At 40.1% G+C, this 11,412-nt stretch overlaps 1 protein-coding gene across 1 annotated transcript; it reads left to right on the top strand.

Moving 5' to 3' along the window:
• The first annotated feature begins 196 nt into the window (after window positions 1-196).
• LOC311340313 (tetraspanin-5) lies at window positions 197-9,995 on the top strand. Its single transcript, XM_084465212.1, has 10 exons — window positions 197-584; window positions 2,113-2,163; window positions 3,001-3,147; window positions 3,547-3,717; window positions 4,292-4,417; window positions 5,680-5,727; window positions 6,885-7,001; window positions 7,345-7,406; window positions 7,510-7,562; window positions 7,836-9,995. Exons 1-9 carry the CDS (start codon window positions 501-503, stop codon window positions 7,520-7,522), a joined length of 819 nt encoding a protein of 272 aa, XP_084321338.1. The 5' UTR covers window positions 197-500; the 3' UTR covers window positions 7,523-7,562; window positions 7,836-9,995.
• Window positions 9,996-11,412: the final 1,417 nt, after the last annotated feature.

The following is an 11,412-nucleotide window of genomic DNA, read 5'->3' as shown; positions in this document are numbered from 1 at the left end:
AAAGTACTTCACTGCAGACATTAACAAATAATATAAACATGTATGATGTTGGAGAAGCACTGGGGTAAGCATGAAAGTGAGCGCTCAGATCAGGAGGAAGTCCCGCCCCTTCAGTTCTCCTGCGGGCGTCCATTCGCTCCCCAACCAGTCACAGAAACAACAGCAGCCGTATCGAGATAATGGATCAGAGCGCACACATGCGGTTTTAATCGGGGTTGCTTCAGTGGAATATTTTTTTCTCGGGTGTTTGAGGTGAGCCGTTTTCAGCTGGAAGGGGAAACAAACGTCGGCGAGGAACACATTGAATCGACATCCCTCCGCTGCGTCATTTAGACACCTTTTTGTCCATCGACATGCAAGATGTCCTTCATAATTAAACGCTAACGTGTTATTAACGACGCGTTTGTCGCTCTTGCAGCGGGTGGATCGAGAGCGGCCGAATCTGTCAACACATACATGTGATTCGTTGTAAAGCGTGGCACATTAGTCAAGGCGTCCAGATGATGTCAGGGAAGCATTTCAAGGCTCAAGAAGTCAGTTGCTGCATCAAATACTTCATATTTGGATTCAATATCATATTTTGGGTAAGTAACGCACCGCAGAGACCTGTTTGTGGCGTTTAGCTCCGTGCCATCTCAAGCATAACTGGGAATGATCTCCCTCCCGTTAGTCCGTTCATCACCAGACTGTCTTTTGTTTATTAGTGCATGAAAGATAACTTGGGCATCAGGCCATATGGACATATTGTGTGGTGTTCGCTGCTGTCGGTGCATTCCATTGTCACCACACAGATGAACCACTTCCTTTCATTGTTTCATTTTATTACACATTGCTCACAGTGATCACTATTACATGTCGATGATGATAGATTAATACGTCGCTCAAATAGCCTTTTTTCTACTATGCACTTATGAAGCGTCTGTTTATCCCAACAGTGTAAAAAGTGTAGTAGGCCTAGTTATTTGTATAAATAATTATTATGCATGTTGTGTTGTCATCCGCCAAAGCCAGTAAACATACATTGGCTGGCCTATCCAACATATATATATGTAGATGTATTCAAATATTGAGAATGACATATAATATGATCACTATGTACCATCATGATATTCACATTATCCATCGATTTATGATTTATTTGATCTACTGTTAACTGTTTAGTTTAACAGACATGAACCTGAATCTGACACATTTATTACTTCAGATCCAGATAAGTTTTATATTATATTTCTATTTAAATGACACAAAACAAAATTAACTCTCTGAATTAGGACTTCTAGTCTCTCACAAATGGCGGGGGAAGCTTGGATTGACTTGTAGGATTTTACTGAAGCAGCAACCAAGAATCACCGATCCTTACTTTTGTGCAGTATTCACACATAAAATGTATTTGTGTGTCATTTTTGTGTCTCCAAAAATATATGATAAGAGACAGTTTGAGAAAGTAACTTCATATCATCAAATGAATCGCTTAACATGCAAAAAAACACTGTTACTACTGTTCGTATTTGGGGGGGATTTCAGTCATCATTCATGAATCATGAAAGACTTCATTTATTTTGAATTACGCTGCACTTGACCTTCACAGATCTCAAACAATCCAGCATTGTCAGTCATACACACGTTTCATCAAATTAAAACAAGTGTGGCCAATCTGACAATCTCTCACATGCCCCAGCAGAAATACTTGGATGATTACTGTACTGAGATACACAACAACAGACAGCTGCAGAAAAATAACTGCTGGTCTCTTCTCTCTATCCCCCTATGTCATTTTGTCTCTCTCTCTGGTTCACTCTCCAAACATTCTCTGTTACTTTCTCTCATCCTCTTTCTCTTCTCTCCCTCTGTCTCTATCCTCACCCTCACTGTCTGTTTACCATTTATCTGTCGCTATCCCTCTCAAACTGTCTCTCACTGTCTCTCTATCCTCTCTCCCACTCTCTATCCTCTCTCTCCATCTCTCTGTCTCTCCCTATACTCTGGTTATGTCTATTCTTTCAATGTCTCTCTTCTTCAATTTTCTTTGACTGTCTCTGTATCCTCTCTCTCTCTCTCTCTCTCTCTCTCTCTCTCTCTCTCTCTCTCTCTCTCTCTCTCTCTCTCTCTCAGTTACTCGGTGTGGCTTTTCTTGGCATCGGGTTGTGGGCATGGAGCGAGAAGGTGAGTTTTATTAACAAGCTATCATTCATTATTTAATCAATCAATTAAATGTCCTCATCGGTATAGATCGCCACTCTTTAGCGATTTGTACATTCTATAAATTAGTCGTGATGAGCGTAGTCACCCGGCGCGGTCGTAGAGTTTCCGAACAACCTGAACCCCGAAGGAGAGAGACGCGAGGTGAACTCATGCTGCTGCCGGCTTTACTGAACCATGGAGGAATGTTCTGCTGTCGTGTGGGAAGCCCTTCTGCACAATGACTTGTGAATGAACCATAATACACACACTCTCTGTGTTCTGAGCGTGGGCGGAGTCCACCTAGTACACTTGACCACAGTATACAGCTGTACACAGTATCTGAATTGACTGTATTCTATATGGTGGGCCACATGTATTGAAACGATATACAGATAATACATGATGTCTGTTACCCTGCTTTATAAAACCGCTGCTTTATTTAATAAAATCACAAGTAGAGCTCCTTAGTGCAGTTTATGGTCAATATAAGTACATACTACAATGTAATATGTGATATAAGTACTACTTATTAGTACATATACTACATTACGATATACTATATGAGTATACCTAAATATATAATATGCAATTGAAGTACATCATATGATATATAATGCAATTGAAGTACATCATATGATCTATAATGCAATTCAAGTACATCATATGATATAACATGCAAGCACATAAATATAAATTTGTGGTCAGGTCACGCGATTTGCTCCAATCCGGTCCTCACATGACGCGAGAATATAAAGCCTGTGTGTCTTTCCGTGTCCAAACTGGGAGCTTGCTTATCTGCGTCCCTCTCTTCCTCTGCAGGGGGTTCTGTCCAACATCTCGTCCATCACAGACCTGGGGGGCTTCGACCCTGTGTGGCTGTTCCTGGTGGTGGGGGGGGTGATGTTCATCCTGGGCTTCGCCGGCTGCATCGGCGCTCTGCGGGAGAACTCCTTCCTGCTCAAGTTTGTACGTGGGCAGCCTCCAGGTCTCTCCACGTCACGTGATCACATATGTGACCGATGAGACTTTAAAGTCACAAGAAACAGAATTTGAGAGGAAGAATGAGTTGCAGCACTGGTGTTGTTAACAGAATGTATCCACACAGACTGTGGTGCTACGATGTACCAATAGTTTGCTCAACGCTAAGCCATGTTGTTTTTAGTCCTGCGCTACTCTGCACTCTTTTCTCGTCTGGTTGTTCTTGGGAACTCGCTGGTGCAGCGCTTACATTGGACGTTTTTTTTGGAGTTGCCTAAATATTGATTGTATGCTTAGATTGTGCTCAGTCTCGCCAGGAATTTGCTTAGGGTGAGAGCAGAGTTGCGTGCTAAACACCCGACGGCACTAAGTGTAATTGGGTTTCAGTTCTCGGTGTTCCTGGGCATCATCTTCTTCCTGGAGCTGACGGCCGGGGTGCTGGCCTTCGTGTTCAAGGACTGGATCAAGGACCAGCTCAACTTCTTCATCAACAACAACATCCGGGCGTACCGGGACGACATCGACCTGCAGAACCTCATCGACTTCACCCAGGAATACGTGAGGATCACGGCCTGATGAGGCTTTATGTATCAGTGCAGTGCAGTCGTCTATCTAGAGACTAGTCCACATCAACGTTGTACAGTTTGGTCCCTCCCTCACAACAATGGATGGCCCTGGTGCCATATTGTCCATAAACATCAGATCAGCTGAAAGATAAGTTTGTCGGTCTATCGATTGACACAGCGCAAAGCTTTGAACCTTTTAACACCAAAGTGGTCTAGACGTGCTCCCATACAACTGAGAATTTTAAACAATTTAAATCAGAAAACAACTGTGAGAAAGTAGAAGTTTAAATTTTGTATTTGTGATATCTGTGTTTATTATATTTGTAAGGTGTGCACATTCTTAGCAATGTACCTCATTGTTTTTATTGGGCATTTAAAAAAAATTGGCTATGATCGAGTCTTATTATTATAATTATAAGTTTAGTACAACTCATGTGGATTGTGCACAATTCAGAAGAAAAGCATCATAACATTCATAGCTTTAGCTAATTTCCAATGCCTGTCCCTAGCAATGGTACTGATGTATATATTGTGTTGGTTTTGTCTTTATCTTGTGTCCTTCACAGTGGGAGTGCTGTGGCGCCTTTGGGGCTGACGACTGGAACTTGAACATCTACTTCAACTGCACAGACTTCAACCCCAGTAGAGAGAAGTGTGGCGTGCCTTTCTCCTGCTGCACCAAAGACCCGGCGGTAAAACCCTCTCCACTTCTCCTAGCCTCCCCATAACTTCTCCTAGCCTCCCCAAGACTTCTCCTAGCCTCCCCAAGACTTCTCCTAGCCTCCCCAAGACTTCTCCTAGCCTTCCCACCAATTCATAAACGATGGCCTATCTGTTGTCTTTCTCTATCTAGCTCCACACTACGGTTAAAGACTTACTCGGGTCAGCATAGTGTGGTGGCTTATTTAACTATATATTGTTTTATTTAGCCTTTATTTAACTAGGATTGGTCTCATTGAGATTCCTAATGTCTTTGACAAGAGAGACCTGGTTAGGTTGTTGGTGAAAGGTTCTGGGTTCAAACTTCAAACCACGATGTCTGCAGTCTACCTGTAGGCAGCCATGAGTAAGACGCCAAACTCCTACCAGTTCCCACCGTTATCTGAATCCATTCATTTTAGGGCGCTGTGGGAAAACTAATCTGCCAAACGTCTAAATGAATGGCAAGTAGAAGCTTTTAGTTATTTTAATCTGTAAATATATTGATTTTAATGTAAGTTAATATTACGTACAAGAATGTTAAAAGTTTGGATTACAGAATCCCTATATAGTGAAATAGTTTGAGTTTATATCTAATACAGTGTAACTGTTTCAGTATAGTTTATTTTACAGTAAGGCCCGGCTGGCCTCCTACAGTGCTGGCATGTTGAAGGGGATGGTCTTTATCCCGTGCCCTGTCACCGATAGCAGAGCAGCTATCTCTGTCCTGCTGAGGCCAAGTAGACCCAGGCAGCCCTTCAGCTGTCATCAGCCCCGCTCTGATCCGAGAACTCCCCGTCCCTCTCTGCTATGTCCGAACACGCCAACAGAAACAAGACTCTGGAAGCGGCTGGAAGGAAGGCCGTTTATCTGATGGCTGGGGGGGATTTCTTTTTTTATTTGTCCTTTTAAAACAAAGGAAATGTCCTCTCATTATGCTGAGTAAGATCCTGGTTCTGCTGCAGTAAGACAGATATACCTTGTATGGCAGAACATTGGTTTTTGTTTCTGTTTTAAGTTTTTGATGGCCTATTGGGATGTGTACGCAGTGTTTGCTTTTTTGTCAACTAGTCTATCCTAGTCCTCAAGTAACAACAACAAATGTCAAGGAAAGGCTATAAAAGTTTCCATTGGGAAATGTAGTTAAATGTAAAACAGTATTTGTGTCCTTAAAAAATTGTCACCATGAGGAAATTAGGGTTTGAAGAGAGGGACATTGTTCTGTTGAATAATATAATATTCTTTCTCTCTACAGGAGGATGTCATCAATACACAATGTGGATATGATATCCGAGCCAAAACGGTGAGTCACATCATCACACACTTGAAGAAATCCCCTCTTAAGACGGCCAATGGAACCTTTGAAAACAAGGATTCTAGAACATTCTGCTGGAACATTCTGCTCAGAGTAGAAGTTGTGTTTTTTTAGCTGGGCATGGCCCACTGAGGTCATCAGGTACTCCGCCCTGAGTACAATATTGCTCTTATAGCCGGCTCCCCTCAAGAATGAAAAGGCTACTGGGCCGGTCCTGAGCCCAGCCCGGTCTTTAGCATGACTCATGATAAAGACATGCAGTTTCCCCCCAACCCGCCCCATCTTCTGGTTCTGCCATTACATTCCATATTGAAAATCCATTTTCAACATTTTATTACATTTTAAAAATGTTTATGTATGGATTTGTTTTTAACTTACATTACATACATACATGTTACATTACATACACACATACATACATTGTTACCCCATCACATACATTGTGATGGGGTAACAGTTTTTTTGGTGAAAGAAATACACTATCACAGGAATGTCAAATTCCTTGACATTCGAGATCGAAACAATACATGTTAGTAATTGTATTTTTATTTGGTATCTTTCTTTTAACAACTCTCTGCTGCAACACATCTATTCACTCAATGTCACTAGTATGAATTATCTGGTTAAAAACAAAACAATAGTTATTTTATCAAATCAAAGTGTAAACTAAACTAAACTTCTAGAAGAAACCCTGTTGCTATAACAACCATAAATAGATCCACCAACAGCTGTAATCCCGTAGTTTGTGTTGGTGTTGCGTGACATGTCATTATCCAACCCGTGGCTTGTTTGAGGAAAAACACGCTCAGGAAAAACCCAGGGAGAAAGTCTTTAAATCAAGTGGTTTCATAGAGGATGTCTAGAAACAAATACTTGATTATAATAGATGCTAATTTATATATTCACACAGCACTTAAAATCAATCTTCGAAAGCCATGAAACACAGTCATTCATAATCATAAGAATGATTGATTCAAAAGTTTAATTAATTTACAGTATATGTTATCTGTATGACCGCTAAAACAATGTTCTTGCGTGTTGGTGTGTGACCATTTGTGTTTGTCTATATGTGTGTGTATGTCAATGTGTACATACATGTATGTGATGTGTTGTGTATGTGATGTGTTGTGTCCTTGTGTTGTCAGGACTCTGAGCAGAGGACCTTCATCTACATCAAAGGCTGTGTTCCTCAGTTTGAGAAGTGGCTTCAAGACAACTTGACGGTGGTGGCAGGAATCTTTATAGGAATAGCATTATTACAGGTGGGAAGTCAATCACAACATAACATACTAGGTCTTTGTGGATCAGGGTTCTAATAACTATCTAATAATAGTGGTTGCATCATAATGCTATCAGAAATTATCCACTATTAATGGTAATATTGATTTGTATATCAGTAACTATGCATATAATTAAAATTATATAATAGCAATAGTGTATTCATAATGCTAATATCCCTAATTATGTATATAATAATTCCTTTATGATGTAAATATAGTCCTTCTATTAATAGTTATGTAGAAGTAATGATTACATGTCAATAATAATCATGCATTCATAATGATGATATTGTTGTTGATGGTGTGTCTATGTTTTCTTTCGCAGATATTTGGGATCTGTCTAGCACAGAATCTAGTGAGTGACATTGAAGCCGTCAGAGAAAGCTGGTAGGAACCATTTCATTCTTCAATGCTGCAAAACAAAACAGAATTCAACTTTGCTCTTTAATATGTCGAACTGCTTTGACATTTTTATTTTTCTATCCTCCAGTTTGTTTACCTAGCATTTAAGGATGCATCTGAGATGCCAACAGGAAGTACCAGGTAAGGTCATATTAAAACTTTATATAATCTGAGATATGTCTCGGGAAGATAAAAAAATAAATAGTTCTTTATTAATCCAAGATGAGAAATGAGGGTTTCATATAAATGCAAAAATAAATTTGTTGACAGTTGAGGTAGGCATTAATCACAGTAATATGCAACATCATTACTTTACAATATTGACATAAGTGTCTGAGTGACTAAAGGATTCATTCTATATTCATAAAGTTTATCAGTGTAATGATGTATACATATACGGTATTCATTCCGCAGGTTTCAGCAGTTGGACGCTAGCTGTCCGAGGGATTTCAAACTGACGTTATATGGGCTATGTCCAGAATGAGCCACAATCCCATGGTAATGATTATTTTGTAAAAGTCCTACACGTGATCCCCTTTTAGAAGGAAGCACAAGCTCTTAGAACTCTACAACAAACAAACAAAAAATCCTCTGTATTATATCACCAACGTATCACCAATGTAAGCCGCAGGTATGATTGTAAAGTTGCTATAGTGATTATGGGTGATGTAGCAGATGTGGAGATGGGGAGGGGAAGCTTTATCGTGCATACGGATGACTGATTTAAAGGGGGCTGTACTTCCTGTGTGTAGGAATGATAACAGGAAGGGCTTTTGGGGAGGTCTTAGCGGTGGTGCTTATTCTTCTTATGTCCAGTTTTTTGTTTTTGTTTGTTTGGTTTTACCGCTGAACCTGGTAGGGGGGGGGGGGGGGGGGGGGCTGTGTACAAACGTGAAGTGATTCTAGAAACGCACTGCATGCCTCTCGTCTGTTGATAGGACATTGGCTCTCTTAACCGAGTTACCTTAATGTCAAGTATTTTAAAAAAGTGTTTGTAAGATAACTAGTGTAGAGCGACATGGCCAATTAGCACTTTTTAAAATGTCATTGACATTATATTGTCTTTAGTTATAACTGAACAAACCAAGCTAGTATTAGGACCTGTAACTCTATATGAGCACTAATTCTAACTTCAGTAGCGCCATCAAGTACTTACACAAACATTATCACTTACTGACAGCTAGAAACACAGGCCTATTTTTTTTTTTACGTTTAAACAAGCTCATTGTATGCCCGTTTTCCTCTTTGCTCTCTGCTATCACCTCTTTCCCTTAACCATAACATACCAGGTGTACTTGGTAGCTAGTTGCAACATACGTCTAGTTGTCTCTAGATCTCACAGGAAAAGTCCCAAAAACCTTCTTTCAATATTCTGTTGATATATGCCTATAAACCTAAATGATGCTTGAAGCACCTTATTCATTCTAGGCATATTTCATCAGACTGCTGCAAAACGTGTATCTAGATAACATGCACCCAAACAGGCCTTTATACATGTATTTTTTTGTTTTCAACCGTTTGAAATTAACACAGCTTGGCCACACGAGGGCACACTTTCCCCAAACACCTCGTTCGACCCGCCTTTGCTTAAAATCCCACTTTGTCCCTTTTCTTAATAAAGGATGTGTATTTCGGCCCATCCCCTATATATCATGTACTGTATGTACAGTATTTCATTCAACTACCAACTTGAATTTATTCGTTTATTTAGACTGTGATATATAAAGTTATCCTCATGCATCGTTGATCAAACCTGCTTATGTGAGTGTTTACCTGCATTTGATGTGTTTGTGCTTTTTTTTATTTTTAAACTGGGGAAAGGATTGTCAACTCCATAACCTGTTTTGACCAAGGCTTTGTTTTTTAAATCTTAATTTTGTTATTTTAACTTCTGATGAATATGTACCTGTAAGAAAAGTGTTTTCCACCAGCTCATGTACTACTAGCTGGAACAGACGTTATGGGAAGAGCACTGCCTCCAATTTGAAAGTGGCATGAAACAAGCCTAGAGGAAAAAAAATAGAATTTGTAATTATTATTATTATTACTTTGAACAACTCAACACAATATGCAAAGCTTTAACTTTAAGAATAAAAGCAACAGTTGAATAGAAAGGCTGACATTATCGGTAAGACTGCAGACTGCAGGATGTGTATTGATTTGGGCGCTCAACCTCCAGAGAAAGGGTACTGGGTTTGATTCCCATTCAAGCATCCTAACCTGTAGGCATCCTGGAGCACGATACCTCAGCCCTTCTCCTTAATGACATGTCTCTGAAGTCACTGCAAGTGACTCTGGATTCATGAACTGACACCTAATTAGTGAACATCCGTTTCGGTGCTGTGGGGATGTTTCTCACGAGATGTTTACAAGTCATGAACTCAGCACTGTTGAATATGCCCCCCCCCCCCCCCCCCCTTCCAAAGCCTGATATGATTGTTGTGGGTCTTTACCGACCGTGTTATTCCTGACCACCGTGTGCCATACGTGTGACGCTGCCATACTCCTGATTGTATTTTGTGTTCCGTAGCCATGGATTCATGTGTGTCGCTAACCCGTGTAAATAACCCTAGCTCTGAGGGGAAAGATGTAAATATATCTCAATAAATGTGGATCTTTCTATATAACGAGGACTGACGCAGGGTGTTTTGTTCTTATCGTGCATTATATCTTTCTGTCGAAATGAATTCAATTTTGACACTAATTAGAAAACTTTGAAAAACTTAACAACAACGTTTTGGACAAGTTAAAACACAAACAATTTTATTTTACTTTATTTGTGTAAGTGTTTAACTGTCAAATAATCTACCAATAACATCACCATTGTTATAACGGACCAATAACACGAGAACAGGGTTATAACGGACCAATAACGCTAGAGCAGAGTTGTAATTAACCATTGAGACAAGAGAAGGCATACTAGTCTAATATGGATGATGAAGAAGAAGAAAATTCAGACTAAAGTTTTGTTCTGGCTCAGAAGAACAACGTTCAAAAGACTGGCTGTGGGAGCTATACCGTGACCTCTCCGTGAAGCCAACGTGGTGCCGGTCTTTACCGACGCTGACATCCACGATGGTTATCTAAAGCCACAGGAAGCTTCCTGTAGTGGAGCTGTTTATCTGAACGTTGGTAGAATAAACAGCTGGAAATACCCACACTTGGATGATGTCATCGTCCTGCATAATCTATTGCACCACACGTCATAATTGAGTGGCGCACACCTACGTGTCTACCCCAGGGTTACACACACACACACACACACACACACACACACACACACACACACACACACACACACACACACGCGCGCGCGCGATCTGCAAGGTCATCAACTATTTACTGAACTTCGAACAATACTATGTACAATGTCTTCTATAAAACGTTCAAGAATCGACTAATACTGACACCCACTGGCGGCTTACCAAAACGCACTGTATCAATGTATCGATACAATGTTGATATATTGATTTTTCGACCTAATGTCGAAAATAAATCTGGTTACAATCCATCCTATACCCATGACACTATTCCTTCCTCCATGTTTCACAACTGTGCTGAGTAAACGTTGAACTCATATTAAAGCATTAAACAATGACGTCACCAATTTATAGTCATCGATAGCCTATCTGAAAAATATATTAGAACGGATTTCATCATTGAAATAACAAGTTAGCACTCATGGGAATAGTATGATTATCCATCAATGGAGAACGGCTCCGGAAAGTCGAGATTTGATAGGGTTTGTCATTGATGGAGATATTGGTTGCTACAAAAACCCCACCAAGTGTGTTGATCCTAATGTTAATTGGATATAGAAAGGTTAAGAACTGACACATTTCCATTGATACATTGGATTGGTATAAGTTGTGTAGCTGTTCATCATCACTCTCTCCATAAGCGTGACGTAGACGATCACCCATGCTGGGGCGTTTCAACACAATGTTTGGTTTGTTGTTGGTTGGTGGACGTTTTTTTATATTTCACTCAC

This window comes from Micromesistius poutassou (genome assembly GCF_964030765.1).
Source record: "Micromesistius poutassou genome assembly, chromosome: 3".
NCBI classification, from domain to species: domain Eukaryota; kingdom Metazoa; phylum Chordata; class Actinopteri; order Gadiformes; family Gadidae; genus Micromesistius; species Micromesistius poutassou.
This window is presented reverse-complemented; position numbering and strand designations above follow the sequence as displayed.